This window comes from Chenopodium album, chromosome 9, assembly GCF_948465745.1.
Source record: "Chenopodium album chromosome 9, dcCheAlbu1.1, whole genome shotgun sequence".
Classification (NCBI taxonomy): Eukaryota; Viridiplantae; Streptophyta; class Magnoliopsida; order Caryophyllales; family Amaranthaceae; genus Chenopodium; species Chenopodium album.
In genome coordinates, this window is record NC_137842.1 from 45,276,597 (window position 1) to 45,295,617 (window position 19,021).

Below are 19,021 nucleotides of genomic sequence, written 5' to 3' on the forward strand. Positions count from 1 at the left end.
GAGGCGTGTAATAAGCTGATTTAGTTAGCATGCAATCTCACAACTCCTCTTCAAATTCCATGCATTTTTCTACATCTTCCTCACTTTTGGACGCTTTTATACATTTGGAATAAGGAGTCGCTTCTTTCTTGCACCTGCCTGCTTTGATCAACAAGCAAAGCCCGCAATCCGTCTCCTTGTCGACGAGGTTGTCATCGTCGTTGTCGTCCTCACTTAATTTTATATTTAGTAGGGCATCAAAACAACTTAATCTTTTGGGTTTTTGAGTTTTGGGATCTTCTGGCTGCTTTTCATCATCTTTAACATTTTTTAACTTGGAGTTTTGAGAATCAAACACAGATGATGATGATGATGATGATGACATGTTTGTTGGGTGATAAGATTAGGGTTTTTGTTTTGGCTAATACTCCCTTCGTTTCATAATGTTAGTCCATATGGAATCAATCACATAAAATAAGAAAACAAATATATTTGAAATCTAACATTAAAGTACAACAGATTTCATAATTAGTTTACCTTATTTAACTTTTTTTATTTTTCATTAGGAAAGCACAAGTCATAATTGCATAATCTAAGGTAAGAATTTTCTTAATTAGAGCCGTGTCATCAATCCATAATAAATTAATTCCAAAAAAATTCAAGTCATAAATAAAATATATTCAATATGGGTAGAACTCTTTTAAACGCCCAAAATAGTATATGGGACTAACATTATGAAACGGAGGGTAATGATGTACGGAGTATGTAGCACTTAATATTATGAGCTTTTCTATTTTGAAATTATTTTAAGAATGTATGACAAAATCACACATAAATTAGTACTCTATCCGTTTCATAATGTTAGTCACATATACTATTTTGGGCATTTGAAAAAGATCTACCCATATTGAATATATTTCATTTATAAGTTGATTTGTTTTTTGAATTAATTGGTTGTGTGCATTGATGACATGACTCTTAGTAAGGAAATGTTTACCTTAAATTATGCAAATATGACTTGTGCTTACCTAATAAAAAAAAAAAGTTAAATAAGATAGACTAATTATGTAGGGAATATATGAAGCCATCCCACACTTGATCCCCACTGTGATCATACACTTAAGCATGGTGGCGTCCAAAGGGAAGGAAGCTAGAGCAAAAGAGTCGCCAACAAGTTTTAGGAACTTGTAAACCGTTCACAGGGGGGAAGGTTACACCCCTTAAGGATCCAGGAGATCGTCAACTTCAATAGGTCTGGAACCATGACTGGTGTTCGGGGATGAGGGTACGAATCCAATCTAAAAGAGAAAGAACTCTCCCAAAAAATAGGCCTCTACTTTATTCTACTCGTATTCATGTGCGTTTTCTGACTAATATGCAATCAATAGGTTTACCCTAAACCTGTTTAATCTATGTTGGTTGAATATTTAATGCATAAACAAATCTATTATTGGCGATCACTTGAATTATAATCAAATTAACCCTAAACAAGATTAATAATTATCTCATTAAGCGTGATTACAAGTACAAATTCCCTTTAAACATGCATAAAAGGTGAGATCAAGCAATAACAATAATAATATAAAATCAAGCAACATAATAATCATAACAATAATAATCATAATAATAATCATAACCATAATCATATCAACGCTAAAGTATAATAATAGCAAGATTCTAGGCATGATACTAACAAGATTAATAACAAACCCTAGCATGTCACTAAACATCATAGATCAAAGCTTTAACCCTAACATGATATTAGGAATGAAATAGGAACCATCATAGAAATCATAATTGATATTGGAAACTTAATTATTACCCTAAACATAATACTAGGAAGCAATAACACATCCTAACATGATACTAGGAATCAAAATAATAATCTAAACATGATTTCTATATCAAAAGATCAATAAAACAATTAAAGCACTTACTTCGATGCCTCGTACCTCTTTCTAATAACAAAATACACGCGTTAGTAACTTCATGGAAAAGTAATAAATCAACAATTAAATTAAATAATTGAAATAGAGATTTGGGACCAAACCCTCAGAAATATCAAACCTTTCACGTCTAGGACTGTAGACACCTAAAAATGTCTCCCCAAAACCAAACCTGATGATGTACAACCTTTCACCGCCATTATTGGTCGGGTTGAGTATTTAATCTTATTTTCCTCTTTTCGTGCCTTTAAACCCAAAATAATTCATTTCGTGTCCTTTTGAAATCATTCATTTTGTGTCCTTTTTATAAAAACGTTTAATCTAGTTTATTTTGGTCCGTAATTACGGTCCAATGATTTAATAATTGGATGGGGTTTGAAAAGAGATTTCCAACGATATATTATAAGCCCAAATCCGAGTTATAACGAATAAGGTATGGCCAAAATATTAAGCCGAGCCCAAACCGAACCTAAGCCTACCTTACCTACGACCCAATGATCATGTGGAGGGTCCAAAAGATTTAATCCCAATCCTAAATCAATTAGGATTAATTAGAATTTTCTATAAGTTTCTAAAAGATATTAATCATCCTTTTCGAAAAGATAAGATGAAAGAGTTTGAAATTGAATAAAACTCTTTTTTTGAAAGTCCTAATTTTATTCGAATTGAAAGACATTTAAAGATAGACAGATATTATTTTCGTGCCTCATATTTTATATCCAAATTTTATATGGTTGGATAGCCCTTGAAATTATATTTACAATGATATATTATAATATCAATTCCGAGCTATAACGGAAAAGATATGAATAAAATGTCAAACTCTATCCAAAACTGACACCGTCTCACTATTTCGGCCATATATTTTATTCTATAAAATATTTTAATCTGATATTAATTGGGTTAGAAAGTAGACTTCAAGATCTTTCCAACGATATCTTATTCATCTTATTCCAATTTTTGGATCAAAAGATATAATAAAAACAAAAAGTGCAAAAACTGCTGTCTATCGCAAGAGTTTTATCCGATTCGAATTCTTATCTTTTCTTGATTCTTCAACCCCTCTTTTTTCCTTATAAATAGAGCTCATATCTCCCCTTTTTCGATCATCAACAAGCTTGATCATCAAATAATTCTCTTCTCCCTCTTTAGCCTAAATACTAGCCACCCTATTCTCTCAAAATACTTCCCCTAAGCACTCCAAGGAGTTCATACAATACCCAAAGTTCTATACTTAAAACCAAGGTGTGAAAAGGTAGAATTAACTGAGGGTTTGGACCAAATCAACTCTACTTTTTATTTGATTTAATTTAATTTGATTTATATTTTTATTGAAGTTACTAACAATTTATTCACGATGTAGCAATTTAAAGGAACGCGCGAAATGTGGGTAATTAATTAATTTAATTACTCTTATTTTATTTTAATATTGCTAGTATCATGATTAGGGTTATTTATATTTGATTTTACTAACGCTATTATTGTTAAATTGCTTCCAATATGAATGTTTATTCTATTATTTTTATGATCACCACATTGCATGTTAAAGGGAATATGTAATTGAAAATCACGCCTTATAAGATAATTTGGACAACCGGTTTAGGATCCTTTTTAATCTTGTTGTTTATTCAAGTGATCACAAATATTTTAGAATTATGTGTTGCATTAATATTCAACCAATTTAGCATAATAATAGTTTGGAGCAAATTGAATATTTTGTTTGCATGCCTTTGAGATCGCAGGAATCACTTTTCACTATAAGAAACGAGTAGAGGCCAATACGGGCGAATGTGACTCCATGACTCACTTCGTACCATCATCCCCGATCCTCCTTTTCTGGTTCCGAACCATATGGAGTTAGTAATATCATGGATTATGAATGGGGTGTAACCTTCACGGGTCAATCGTTGTTGCCTATAGCCGTCCCTTATTCGTGGTTGCCTTTTATGATCCGTGAACGGTTTACAAGTTCCTTAAAAACTTGTTGGCGGCTCCCTACTTTCCTTGTCCCACTTCCTAAGAGTGCCAAGCATATTCACACATGCTTTTAACGTAGGCGCACTTCGAACGACGCCTACAATTTGTCGACTCCACTGGGGAGGATTCTTGGTTATTTATTGATTTGAGTTATCGGTATTTAATTGAGATGAGTGGATGAGACTTGAAAGATTGTTGAATTGTATTCCTGCGATTTAATTGACATTGTCACATATGCATATGCATTTTAGGTCACCTATTTTGCCACAATAGTACGTGTGTCTACGTATGTGGCTAGCCCGGGGGATTTAAGCTCTATCAACCCGAAAACGTTCATGACAATAAGGGTTCATCCGAGTTTTTAAATCCACCCAAACCATGGAGTCGAGTTCGATTTCATCACGAACTCGCGGAGCCGCCCGTTGGCATACACCCTCAAGGGAGGCTGCCTTGTTAACGCGTCCAAACTCTTAACCATGGTACCCTTTGACACCCAAAAGCTTGACCATAGTGGAACATAGATCTTGACTCTAGGTTGCGAACTTCATTGCATCATGCGTGACGATATGCTTATATGTGCATTTTTTTATTAACTTTTTTTAATTATTTTTTTTCTCTTATCAAACCCTCTTTTTTTTTTATTATTAGAGTCGAGCCATAGTTTTTTTTTTTTTTTTTTTTTTTTTTTTTTTTTTTTTTTAAAATTTTTTTTTTTGAGTCACCCGAATTTTTATTCTCGTGTCCTGCACAAGAGTCAACTTGTTTTGGTCATATCTAGAGTTCTAGAAAGAGTTACGTGTAGTGTAACCTATGGATCTGTAGCCCCGAGTATTATCTTTTACCTGGAGCTAGTTTCGTCCTAATCAGAGTCACAGATCAAAAGTTATAACCGATATACTACAACCTGTCCAGTTTAGGTGTCTTTTTAACGTTACCTTTTTATTTAATTTTTTTTTTAAAAAAATCGTGTCAAGCTAGTCTTAGCCAAGTCCTTTAATCCGTGTCAACTCGTATAACATAGGATTATATATTTTTATTTTTATTTATTTATTTTTTTAATACCCATGAGTCATAACTCTTCTAGAATTCTAGTCCTCTTCCTGGTTTCTTGTGATCAATTTTTGTGCTAACATTAACATGTGTTCTTTGTCTTTGATTGTGGTTGATCTTATTTATGACTAACGGTTGTCAATGGACTGTATTCACCAAGTAAATAGCATAAACATTAAAATTGGACAAAATTAATCAAGTTAGTTTGTCTTTTAGTCTTCCGTGCTATTTGGTCATTGGGTCCTTTGTTTTTCACATTCTCCTCATGTCTAGCCATGCGATCATACCACGAGTGTTAATAAACTAACCTAATCACACATGTTGAGTCGTTGCACACACTTTGTCTTCGAGTAATGCACTATATTGTTTATGATCTTATACTAGGACCATGCATGCATCGTTTTCCGTCGTAATAGGAATGAGTGAAGTATTTCCCATTAGTTTTCAAAATTGTTTCATACACTCTTCCTTTACAATCCGAGTATTGAGTGAATGCATTAAGTGAGTTCATCCTTACATAGTACTCGAGTTCAAGAATCACTAGGCAAGAGTTGGAAGAATAAGGGGAATGTCATTCCTTCCTTTTTTTCTTCCAATCAAAGCATCAACAATAACAAAATTTTTGTCCCGCTTGGCGGTAACAAGTAATTCATAAGCAACCATGAAGACGAAGCACAAGATAAGTTTCCATACAAGATTTCATGCTTTTTTTTTTTCGTTTCAACCCTTTTCCACTAATAAGTCTAGCATAGGTTCTCCTTATCCTTATGTCTATATGCCATGTTCCATCAATGAGTATTTCTTTCCTTTACATTCGATCATGTCATTCAAAAAAAAAAAAAAAATTGTTGAACTAAACACAAGGTATACCAATGATTTGAGGTACCTTTGCAACCCATTCATTCCCCATTAACCACTCAATCACATATCCACTTCTTCATCAACCACTTTGAGCCTCGTCTAACGATTGACCTTTTTTATTCAATCCACATTCACTTAACCCTGGGATGGGAAGGTGTGCAATTTGTGTAACAGTCAGAAAGCAAGTTCAAATTCAAAAAAGGGAAAAGAATAATTAAATAAAAAAAACAATGTCTAAAGGCAAGTGTTCCAATGTCTGAACATGTCTCAAATTGCGTCTCTCATCGAGTGCTTGGTACCGTGCCTGAGAAACATGAATGATAAGTGAGTGATGGACCGCATGATCTGAGATTGCCTACATTGATTCACAAGAATGGAAAAATGGAAAAGAAAAAAAAAAAGAAATTTAAAAGAAAAAAAATGTATGAAAAATAAAATTTGCAAAGTGTAATACATAATTGCACGGACGCGCAAAGTATGGCACGTCTGTGCAGAAGTGTCCCAGCACGACCAGAAGCTACTGCCTACTACTTTCAAGGCCTGCACGTTCGTGCAGAGCTCAGCACGTCCGTGCAGGATATTCAGCACGTCCGTGCCTGATCTTGCACGTCCGTGCAGTTTGCTCAGCCCAAATCAGTTTCAAAACTGATTCTACTGAACAAGGCCTGCACGTCCGTGCCATATTTGGCACGTCCGTGCAAGATGCCCTGACCAAAACAGTACATTCTGCCTCCCAGGTGCACGTCCGTGCCTACCTTGGCACGTCCGTGCAGGTATAGCTACACGCCCGTGCCAACCTCAGCACGTCCGTGCTGACCTGTAGCCGTGCCCGACTCTTGTTTTCTCCGTCCTTTTTATTTGGGGGTCTTTATAAATAACCCCTTGAGCTCATTTTTACGGCATCCAAGTTTATTAGTGCTTCCTCTTAGTTTGCAATGGCAGAAAAAAAAATATTCTCAAATCATTAGTTAGCTTATAATTATTAGCTTGGAAATTTCATTCTCAATCACTGTAGAAGACAAGTTCCACCATTGATATTCAAGTTGAAGCTTATATTAACATTTTCTCACTCTTCTCTTCCATTTTAATTGCTTTGATTGTCAATTATCTTACTTAATTCTTGTATGCTTAGATTGTTATTTAGCTTAATCTTTAGTTAATTCTTGTTCATGAGTTACTTGAAATCCTTAATTGCTTTAATCTCCATGGATTGTGAGTAGTCTAATTTTCTTGGGGTTGGGTAAAACCCTCAATGTAGTCACTAATTACTTGTTGCATGTGTTAATTTGGTAATTGTTGGGTGTTAATTAGTTGAGCTTAAGTGGTTTAATTGCTTAGTTCTTGTATATGACCATTTCTAGAACTATTATCTAAGCTTTCTCAACGAAGGATTGAGAGATGAATTTGAGTTAGCTCCCTTATGCTTAATTGACTTGAAATGCCATGAGAATAGGAATTTCCAGTCAAGGGAATGTTTTTGTCATCGTGATTATGCTTTAATACTTGTTTTATGCTTTGTAACCACGAGAGTAGGTTGTATTCATGATTCGAGTAATTCCTCTAGCTTGAGAGAGTAGTTGGGTGCTTTAGATGACTTCCCCTATATTATCCCCTCAAATTACCATTGTTTTGCTACTTGCTAATTGTGATTTGTGACGAAGTTGAGTGGTATATCCCAAGCCCTAGAACTCTCTAATTATTGTTAATCATCCCTTAGTATTAGTTGATTTGAATTAGTACATGCTACATAAAACCAAACCAATTTCGACTTCATTTAGCTTGTTTAAACGGTAGTATATCGGTGGTTGATTCAACGCCTCTCTTGGGTTCAACCCTTTCTTACCCTTGCTATTACTTAGTGAGACCAAGATAGGATTTTATCTTTGGTAGGCTCTGAAGGAGTTATGTCTTCGATAAGTGCAATTACTAGATATATCAAGGATCACCATTATGGAGATAATAAGTTCGTTCTCTTGGGGCGTCATCATCTGTTGCTAGACTATGAGAGATGATCTTTGGGCTAGTCAAATAGTCCAAAGCCCGCTAGAATGGATCCTATGAGGTCACACACAAGGGTATTGGGTTAAGCAAGTTAGAGGCCCATTAATGGGCCTCATGAGCAATTAACTAATCATGAAATGGATTGGGCTAGCATAGTTAGATTGGAAATAAGTTTTGGGCTTTTGATATGGGCTCTTATTTAGAGATGAGATCTATAAATAAGATCCATGGCTAGGGTTGCAATTAAGAAGTCATAATTCACACACAGTGAATTTTGACATCAAGGCAACCAATCCCAAAACCCTTATTCCCTCTCTAATTCACGGCTCCCTCTCCTTCCCCTTTGGACTCACGGCCGGCCACGCACCCTTGGTAGCGCGTGTGGTGGTTCGTGGTGGTTTATGGTGGTTCATTGATCGCACTTCTCCATAGAAGGTCAATTGAAGGGTTCAATTGCAACTAACTAGCATTAGTGGAGGTCTTAATCTGTGCCCGTGGACCAAGTAGAGGAATCACGCTTGAGGTTCTTTATCTCCCATTGTTCTTGCTCGATCGCACGTGGAATCACGCTTCAAAGGTACGATTATATGTTCTTTATGTGTTATGAATTAGATCATGGGATTAGGTACTGTATGAATATGATTCATGTTTATTTCCGATGCGTAGTACCTATAATTCCCTACAGTGGTATCAGTTAGCCTATTGCATTTACGCACATTGACTATAATTCTTTGATAGTCCACAATTTTAATTCAATTAAGAGGGAGATTAATTTAATTATGGTTCAATTATTATATTTAATGTGATTAAACTTTTGGAATCGATTAAATGTGATTTAATTATGTTCAAAATAGCCATGAAGAGACCGAATTTTAGCTCTAATATGTTCGAAAATTTCGAACTCCCTAACCCTATTTTTCGAATTTTTCGAAATTCCTAGCCCTAAAATATGATTTTTGTGTTTGATTTTGATTTAATTCGATTTATTTTATGATTCATAATTTTAATCGGATTGATTTATGCATAAAAGTGTTTTATGTATGATGATCAATTTAATTTTAAAAGTTAGAATTAAATTGGGATTAATTTTATGATGAACCCTAATTTTAAAGTTGAATGTGATTTAATTTTAATCTTATGGACTGATTTAATTTAATTTTAATAAATGTTATTTTAATTAAATTAAATTTTTTTTTTATTATTTTGGTCGGCAACCGCGGCTGGGTGGCGCAGCCACGGCGGCTGCCGACCAGGTGGTGGTCCAAGAGGGAGGGAAGGGGAGGGCGGAGGTCGGGGTGGTTGTGGGCAGCAGCGTGCAAGTGTTGCACGGCTGCCAGAGGAGCTGCCCACTGCTGCCTTGCGGCAGTGGCTGCTGTTATGGCAGCCAGCCACCGTGGCTAGCCGAAGGCTAGCCAACCACGGTGGCCGGCGGTGGTGGCTTGCGGTTTTTTCAAAAAAAAAAAAACTGTTTTGAAAAATTATTTCAAGATAATTATGAATTATTTTGGGACAACATCAGTTTTATTTTGGATAAGATAAAATATTTTGAAAATATGATCTTTTATTTTTAAAAGATAAAATTGGTTTTATTTGGATAAAATCTTTTATTTGGATAAAGTCAAATCTTTCAAAAGTTGTTATATTTGATATTATCCATATTTAAAGTTGTTAAATTGGTAATTATCCATAATTAAAGTGGTTAATTTTGGATAAGATTTGTTAGGATATTCTGAGCATATTCCAAAAGGATAATAATTGATTTAAATAATGTGATTATCCCATAATTAATTTTGGATATAATTGATTTAAAATTTTGTGATTGGCTAGTAATTAGGATAGAACTTCCTAACTTTGTTAGGACAATCTTTGAGGATAAATATGATTTATCTTTTAAGATTAAAATAAGATTTGATTCTATCTCATGACTAATTTTGAATATATGATATTTTATTTATGGTCATGAATAATATATGATATTATCTAATTACATTAATTAAAATATGAGATATTTTGGTGCCATGTTTCCTTAATTGTGAACATTCGAGGTTGTAGTTTAGGAAAGCATGATGAGTGATTTATTATGTGGCAATTTTATAATATATGATGTTGTTTATTGCTATATAATGACTAGTATGGCCCAGTAGATTGCTAAATACGATCTGCGCATCGTGATGTATTTTTGTAATCTTAGTACGGTCTACATACCGATAAAGTATTTTTTGTATTTTATTTTATTTTATTTAAGTAGTAGATAGAATAGAATAGTATTACAGGTTGCAGTTAATCCAAGAATCCATGGAGTGAAGGCCCAAAGGAGCAAGATGGATGAGATCCATGAAGGTTCAAGTGGGAGCTTTTGCTTTATTAGTTTTCTTAGGATTAAGGGGCCATACTATGTCATGTCTTATTTATGCATTAGTAGATTATGCATGTTAGATTTTATTTATGTTGTTTGATGATGCGCTAGAGTTCACTATTTAATCACAACATAATAAATCTAGGTCCCAGTAATATTGAGGTTGCTTTTCCAATAAAAAACCCGATGAAACCTTCGATATTTATGATGGGTCATGCCAAAGCAGGGTGTCATATTATATCTTAGGGGAGTGGGGGTAAAACAAATTTTACACTTTTGATTGGTTATACTCAACAAGGTTACCTAAAGAGTTTAGAACCTTGAAGCTAAGGGTAATAATTAAACATGTGATGGTTAATTATTCAACCAAGAATTACAAAGAGTTGTAATCAGTAAAGAGTTTACTCACCTTGAAAATGTAATGGTTGATGGTAGGGCCAAAGTCCGGTCAATCATTGCACAAATAAAGGATCTTGGAATCATTTTATTCAATAGGGATCAATTAAAATTGAATAAATTCTTTAAAGTTGCCCATTTAATTCGCTTATGGCACTTTAAATTTTTTTATTAAACATAATTGAATTTTGCGTTTACTTTTAAGTAACATGTCGTTCTAATTTTATTATATATAATCTCCTCGATTGAAAATAAAGTTGAGAAACGTTCTCAAAAGGTTAAAAGATAATCATAAACCTATATTCCAATTTTGCTAAGATGGTTCTAAAAGGCAAGTTTTAGAAATCCATGTCACATGTCTAGAATGGTTTTATTCAAAATGTTTGAGTAAAATGCCAACACATCTTCATTTTGAAAAGTGTTTCAAGGGATATAATGAGATGGGAGGTACAAACCCTCTAACAGACAAGTATAGAAGTCCAATAAAATATCTTATCTTCAATATGATTGAATATAAGAAAGTGATTGGAAATTTCTATGATCAAAAGTTGATCAAATGACACTATTCTTCATCCATTTTATGTAAGAGTTAAATAGTTGATTAAACTCTAATATGAATGATGATTGAATAGACTTAGCAAAATCATGAAAAGTGCTTAAAGTAGTTACGCAAAGCATCATTTTGAACCTAAGAGAAGTGTTCTAAGTGGCTCAAATGGGAAAGGTTTAGGAATATATGAGGATTGCATTAAGAAGTTATAGGCCAAGAAATGCAAACAAGTTGCTACTTCTCAAACCTAGAACTGCTTACATGCTAAAAGTTGTTATGAACAACAAATGTTTCAAATTAAATGGACCAATTCCAATTGATTAGAAACTACCTCATATAGTTGGAAGGTAAAAGAATGGAAATGTTCCAATTTAAGAAGTATATTATAGAAATTGATTTAGCACATTGATACTTCTTGGACATATGATGTCTTGTTTAGATCACTCATTGCACAATGTGGTTGAACTAAAGGAAGAAGTTATGGCTAAAGGAGAAATAAATCTAAAAGTTTAGAAGCAAATGTTGCTACTTCACAAGTAGAATCTACGAGTTTAGAAGCAAAAGCTGCAACTTTACAAGTAAAAGCTATATTTCACCTTACCTTGTAATTGGCTAGAATTAAATAAATGTTATTCAATTTTGCCATTATCAAAACACCATTCAATGTTAGTAATGACTAAGCATCGAAGATTCAAAAACGTGGAATAAATGTTATTTTATGCTTCATTGAGTCATAATGTGTTTTGAGATTGCTAAATAGGTTCAAAGTTCTATATGATAGAAAAATTAAACCATTTCTATATATAAATTGTCTCTAAAATGTCAAAAATTCGAATGAAAATGAACATTGCATGCGGAAGATCCAAAGGGATGGACTTTCAATATCATTGGATTATGAATCCATTGATATATGTAAATATCATTCTAATTTGAAAGTATTGACAAAGTCACCATTTAGAGAAATGATGATGCGAACTTGAGGTCGAATACATATCGATGTAAGAAAACCAAAGGTTCAAAGGCTATAGACGGACAATGAAACTTCATTTGTGATACGATCACTACTTGTGCTTAGTTGAAGCATAAGAGTGAAAATTTTGAAAAGTTCAAAATGTTCAGTATGAAGTTCTGTATCAACTTGACAAGATAATGATTACATTACAATATGATTGTAATTGTGAAAATTTAAGTCAAGACATATACTTGGCAACACATTCAAAGTATTGCGATATGATTACCTATCTTCCAACCATTGTTCAAGGGATATACTTTTAAGATAAGCTACAAAACTAAACAAACTATATATGTCAAATCAAGTGTAGCAAAGACTCCATATATGATATGGATAAGAAGAGTTCTCATAAAGTCTTTCTACAAAGCAAGAAATAAATATTGTATTAAAGAGTTTAATGCACGATCAATTCCTACACAGAGCACGGGGTACTACTACACAAATCATACTTAGCACAAAATGTTTGTTGCTCAAGTAGATGCCCTTATGGAAATTGTTCCAAAAGGTCAAGTGGGAGTAGTATAAATCTCAAAAGAGTTTGAGAAAAGCAACAAACAAACATGGTTCAAACCATGATTGGTTCACCCTATGCTAAAAGTGCCTCCTGAAAAAGGCAAGTGGGAGTATAAGAATCTCGAAAAGTTCGAGAGCCTTGAAAGAGTTCAAGAAAAGTGATTTCGAAAATCTTGAAGAAATTTGAGAAGTAATCGAATCAAAGCAACAATATGAGCATGATTCACCTCATGTTACAAATGACAACGCGTGGTCTCATTTAGTGTAATGGGAATAATAACCATGTGTCGAAGGTAGTACATTCAAAGTGCACATCCTCTATTGTCGTTTCTCATTGAAAACTAAACAAAGTTGTTGTATGAGTTTCAATTGTTGCATCAAACCCACAACAATGACTAGCATATGTAAAACTTAGTCAAAGAAATATGATTTCATATTGATTAAGAGTTCTAAAATATTCATTTTGGAACATGATGATAATGCAAGTAATAAATATGATTTGACAAATTATAACTCCAAGTGGTTTAAAAACCAGGAAATTTGAAATAGATTCTAAGTCTATAAGCAAGTGTATGACACTTGAATAATTTGCGTAATTGAGTAAGACTCATTGTAAGCAAAGCAGACAAGAAAGAAAAGTGTTTTCTAACTAAGCAAAGACTTGTTAAAGGATTCAACTAATTCATAGTATGACTATGATTACGATGAAACCTTTACATTAGTCACGTTGCAAAGATCTATTAAAGATGTTTCTGTGATTTCTACCTTATAAGATTTGGTAGGTGGACTTCAAAACACTTTCTTGAAATTGTTCATGAAAGAAGATTTGTATATGATACACTCAAAAGTTTGAAGATCCAATAATCCTAGGGATGCATAGCATCATGGAGTTAGTGTTCTTAATTTTGTGAGTAAATCAAATCGTTTGATGTTCTCGTAAAATGAAGAAAAGTTCATGTGTGTACAAGATGTTTAGTGGGAGCTATGAAGTCTTATTGGTCTAGTACAAAGAGAAATTATTCATTTCTTGAAGGGTCAAGTGATGGCTAATGCATTTTGTATGGAAATCTTGAAGAAGAAGATGAGTACATTTGGGATTCAAAATCTATAGAGATAGGTTTTGATGGATGTTTGAGCTTGGTTAAAAAACTTATATTGATAAGATTCTTATAAAGTTCAACGTTATATTGAAAGGAGTTTCAATCCCATGTAACATGGCACATTGCTTAATGATTCAATACTTTGAGAAATTTTGATGAAATTAAGGTCTTGAGTGATGATCCTTATGCAGTTTGCAAAGGATGCATCATGCATGTCATGGACTATACTCGTCTATTTGATTCACATGTTTTAAGAACAAGTGATGATAGATTTCAATCAAAATCCAATATAACGTTGGAATACAAATTAGAAATTCCAGAGTTCCTTGCGAAAGGACGAAGGAAAATTCTTAGTGTATGGAGATGAAAATGATTATAAGATTTAGAAATTGCAAAATTCATGTTTATGAGAATGTCTCATGAACTCTACTTAGTAAACCCCTTCCATTTCCAAAGCATGAGAAACATGCTAATGAAATTGGATTGAGGCAAATGATGTAATTAGAAGTTGTATTTGTTTTTGGAGAAAAACAAGTTACATATGTAATACATTCATTTGCAGAATTATGTTTATCAATTGAAACAAAGTTTCAATCTTATTTAAACGTGGTTTCAAGATTAAATAAAATGTCCAAAATAATTATGAATTGATGGGCTTATCAGGTTGATGACCTGGTGAATGAAACCCCACAGGTGAACTAAATTCATATATTATTTAAGTTCCTAGTTCGGAATCATTAAACTGGACATAAATGATTTCAATTCATGGACTAGCATGTAAGATTGATTGGATAGCGCAGTTTCATGGGCTATAGGAGCGTAGTGAAGCTCGGTCAATAACATGGATATGCATGAATGATGCATGATCGAACTATAGACCTACTTTGAAGTTCAAGTATAGAGCTTCCGGATATATTAGTGGATTCCTTTGACATGAGTGGAACATTGATTTCATTCAATGAATGTTATGGCTGTGGTACACTCAAACGTCTGCCCGTAACTGGAGATTATAAAGGGTGTTTCCCGGTTATTTCAGAAATTGAGTGGGAGCTTTGGTTGCCACAAGATTGGATTGAGTCTACCTATTTAATTAGGAATGTGTCTTATTTTGGCCTCTTGAAGAGGGAGAATTCAGAAAATGCATGGCCGTGCTCAAATGGATTACATAGTAACCATTTGTTTTGTAATTCTCACTCAGTTTTCAAGAAAAGATTTGTAGACTAATATGATCACAACATGAGATGCAATCATATTATCAAATCGACACACATTGACTTAAGGAATTTGAATATTGCGCACTTGTCTCAGACAAGTGGGAGATTGAAGGAGTTGTGTCTTCGATAAGTGCAATTACTAGATATATCAAGGATCACTATTATGGAGATAATAAGTTCGTTCTCTTGGGGCGTCATCATTTGTTGCTAGACTATGAGAGATGATCTTTGGGCTAGTCAAATAGTCCAAAGCCCGCTAGAATGGATCCTATGAGGTCACACACAAGGGTATTGGGTTAAGCAAGTTAGAGGCCCATTAATGGGCCTCATGAGAATTAACTAATCATGAAATGGATTGGGCTAGCATAGTTAGATTGGAAATAAGTTTTGGGCTTTTGACATGGGCTCTTATTTAGAGATGAGACCTATAAATAAGATCCATGCCTAGGGTTGCAATTAAGAAGTCATAATTCACACACAGTGAATTTTGACATCAAGGTAACCAATCCCAAAACCCTTATTCCCTCTATAATTCACGGCTCCCTCTCCTTCCCCTTTGGACTCACGGTCGGCCATCCTTGGTGGCGCGTGTGGTGGTTCGTGGTGGTTTATGGTGGTTCGTTGCTCGCACTTCTCCATAAAAGGTCAATTGAAGGGTTCAATTGCAACTAACTAGCATTAGTGGAGGTCTTAATCTGTGCCCGTGGACCAAGTAGAGGAATCACGCTTGAGGTTCTTTATCTCCCATTGTTCTTGCTCGATCGCACGTGGAATCACGCTTCAAAGGTACGATTATATGTTCTTTATGTGTTATGCATTAGTTCTTGGGATTAGGTACTGTATGAATATGATTCATGTTTATTTCCGCTACGTAGTACCTATAATTCCCTACAGGCTCGACGACGGCCTATCAAATTTCGGCGCCGTTGCCGGGGAGGCAAAGTCACATTGAATGTATTATTGTTGAATGAGTCTAAGTGTGTGTATTTGTATCATAATTTTTCTTTTTTATTTTTGTATATTTGGGTTTTCAACTTGTGATAGTCAATGCTAACGTTTTTCTTAGCTTTGTTTGACCTTGCATGACACGGAAGAGTAAGCAATCACCGCTTATTCCCGTTGATCCAGAGTTAAATAGGACTTTGAGAAACGTGAGGAGGCTTTTGCAAGGTACACCCGAGTTCTATATTGTATATTCGCATTCCGATTTGGAGGAAATCTTTGCAACCAACGAAGAAGATAACATGGGTAATAACAATCCTCCTCCACCATTGTTACGAGATTATGACCACCCCAATGCCTACACACTTCGGAGTGGCATACGTCTCCCTACTACAAATGCAAATAATTTTGAGCTTTCATCTCAACTAATCCGTATGATACAAAGTGATCAATTTGGTGGGAGTTCCCATGAGTGTCCTTTTGCTCATTTGGACAACTTCCTCGAATTGTGCACAACCATAAAGCAAAACAACATTACGGAAGAGTTCATCCGTATGCACATGTTTCAATTCTCCCTACGTGACAAAGCAAAGCATTGGTTGAGAACGGTAGAAGAGGGATCATTGACAACATGGAGTCACTAGAGCTTTCCTTGGAAAGTATTGTCCACCCGAAAAGACCGCCGAACTAAGAAGGAAAATCACCAATTTCAACCAAGAGATTGATGAAACCTTAAGTGAAGCTTGGGAGCGTTTCAAGGACTACACTAGAAAATTCCCACACCATGGTTTCACATCATGGATCATTTTTCAAAGCTTTTATGATGGTCTTACTCCTACTTCAAGGGCCAACCTTGATAACGGGGCCGGTGGTAGCCTTAAAAAGCTATCAGTGGATGATGCATACAAGATGATTGAAGAAGTGGCAAAGCACTATGCATATGGAGGTGATAGACGGCAACCTCAAGCAAAGAAGAGCGGAATCCACGACCTTAGTGTAATAGACCTTATTGCATCAAAGTTTGACATGCTAGCTCACAAGCTAGATCAAGCCACCCTTACATCTCCAAGCTCTTCTTCACAACAAGTCATGTCTTGTGAAACTTGTGGAGGAAATGATCACTTGTCCTCCTATTGCAACTCAACTAACCAAGAGCAAGCTGCGGCTATTGGGCAAAGAAACGATCAATAGTCTCAACCCTACAATCAAGGTTGGAAACCCCAACAAAACACGGGTTGGAAACAACAAAATCAAGGCCCCCCCTCAAAACCAATACAACCAATCTCATCCACAAAACCAACAAGCTCCTTATCGTCACCCTAACCAAAGGGACCAAAACCAACAAAGGCAACAATATAACCAACCCGCTCCTCCACCTCCTAAAAAATCTAGCCTTGAAGCTGCAGTTGAGACCTTCATTACATAACAAGGAAGAAGCAATGCGGATATGCAAGCGAACATCCAACAACTTCAAGCACACAACAAGATAATTGAGAATCAATTGGCTCAAATTGCGCAACAAGTTGGAAGTTCATCCTCCAATCCTAGTGGTCACTTCCCAAGCTCAACGGTTGTGAACCCAAAGGAGCAAGCTAAGGCCATTACTTTGAGATCGGGGAGAGGTTATGAAGGGCTGGTTATGAGTAAAGAGGAGCCACTAAAGGGAGATGAGGGAGTTGTGGTGAGAAATGAGGGTGAGTTTGAAAATGAGATAGTTGATGTTGAGAGAAAGGAGCCACAAAGGAAGAATGAGGGAGATGAGATAAAGGTAGAAAAGCCCTCCATGAAAGTATACAAGCCTCCCATTTCATTCCCTCATAGGATTGTTGAAAATAAATTGAATGAAAAGTTTTCTAACTTTCTTGAAGTCATGAGAGGACTACAAGTGAATATCCCCTTTCTTCATTCTATGTCACAAATGCCTACATATGCAAAATTTTTGAAGGATCTTTTATCCAACAAGAGTAGGCTTGAAAAGAGTGTAACCATCTCCCTTCCTAAGGAGGTGAGTGCAATCATTCAAAACAAGCATCCTCAAAAGCTTGGTGACCCCGGTAGCTATGCAATACCGGTGAAGATTGGAGACTTGGAGGCTATGGATGCTTTATGTGATCTTGGGGCAAGTGTGAGCTTGATGCCCTATTCTATTGCTAAGAGTTTGAAAGTTGGAGACTTAAAGTCAACAAGAATGTCCTTACAATTGGCCAACTGAACGGTTAGGCTACCTTTGGGAATTCTTGAAGATGTGCCGGTTCAAGTTGGAAGGGTATTTGTGCCATGTGATTTTGTGGTAATGGAAATGGAAGAAGATACTACGGTGCCCCTAATCTTGGGAAGATCGTTTTTTAATACCACGGGTGTTGTGATTGATATGAAGCAAGGAAGATTGACCTTGAATGTGGGAGATGAGAAAATATCATTTTCATTCCCACAAACATTGAAAAAGCCATTGTATGATGAAGTTCATAGAGTTGATACATTGGAAAGGGACTTAGAGAAGTTCCAAGATAATTTGTTTGAAGGAGATCCTTTACAAGCTATCCTAACGGGAGGCTTAGTTGAGGAAGGTGAAGAAACAAGGGGGTATGATCTTTTGCTCAACCAACCTTTAGTCCACAATGAAAAGAAAGTGGAAGTGCTTAATGTGGAGGTAAAAGAGGAGAGGACTACGCCTCCTCACAAGGTTGAACTTAAACCCCTTCCTCCTTTACTTAAATATGCTTTTCTTGATGATAGTGAGAGTTATCCCGTTATTGTCAATGCTAAACTTGATGATACCTCTCTTGGGAAACTCCTAGTTGTTTTAAGGGAGTATAGAGGTGTCATTGGGTACAAAATTGATGACATTAAGGGGATAAGTCCTACTATATGCATGCATAAGATTTTACTTGATGATGATCATGCTTCCTCGATTGAGCACCAAAGAAGGCTCAATCCAAACATGAAGGAAGTTGTGAAAAAAGAAGTTTTAAAACTTATTGAAGCGGGCATAATTTACCCTATCTCCAATAGTGAGTGGGTTAGCCCGGTTCAAGTTGTGCCTAAAAAAGGAGGCATGACCATCATCAAGAATGATAAGGGTTAGACCATTTCTACGAGGTCGGTCACCGAGTGGAGGATGTGT

At 35.3% G+C, this 19,021-nt stretch overlaps 1 protein-coding gene and 1 non-coding gene across 2 annotated transcripts; one reads left to right on the plus strand and one right to left on the minus strand.

Moving 5' to 3' along the window:
- Positions 1–16,581: 16,581 nt before the first annotated feature.
- On the minus strand, positions 16,582–16,688 carry LOC145560876 (small nucleolar RNA R71). Its single transcript, XR_014093472.1, has one exon. It is a non-coding gene; the product is annotated as a small nucleolar RNA R71 (small nucleolar RNA).
- A 656-nt stretch (positions 16,689–17,344) lies between these two features.
- LOC145557647 (uncharacterized) lies at positions 17,345–18,109 on the plus strand. Its single transcript, XM_081618823.1, has one exon. The coding sequence runs from the start codon at positions 17,345–17,347 to the stop codon at positions 18,107–18,109; it is 765 nt and encodes a 254-aa protein (XP_081474949.1).
- Positions 18,110–19,021: the final 912 nt, after the last annotated feature.

Coding starts and splice junctions, on each gene's coding strand:
- LOC145557647 (XM_081618823.1), top strand. CDS start 17,345: ATGCAAGCGAACATCCAACAACTTCAAGCACACAACAAGATAATTGAG.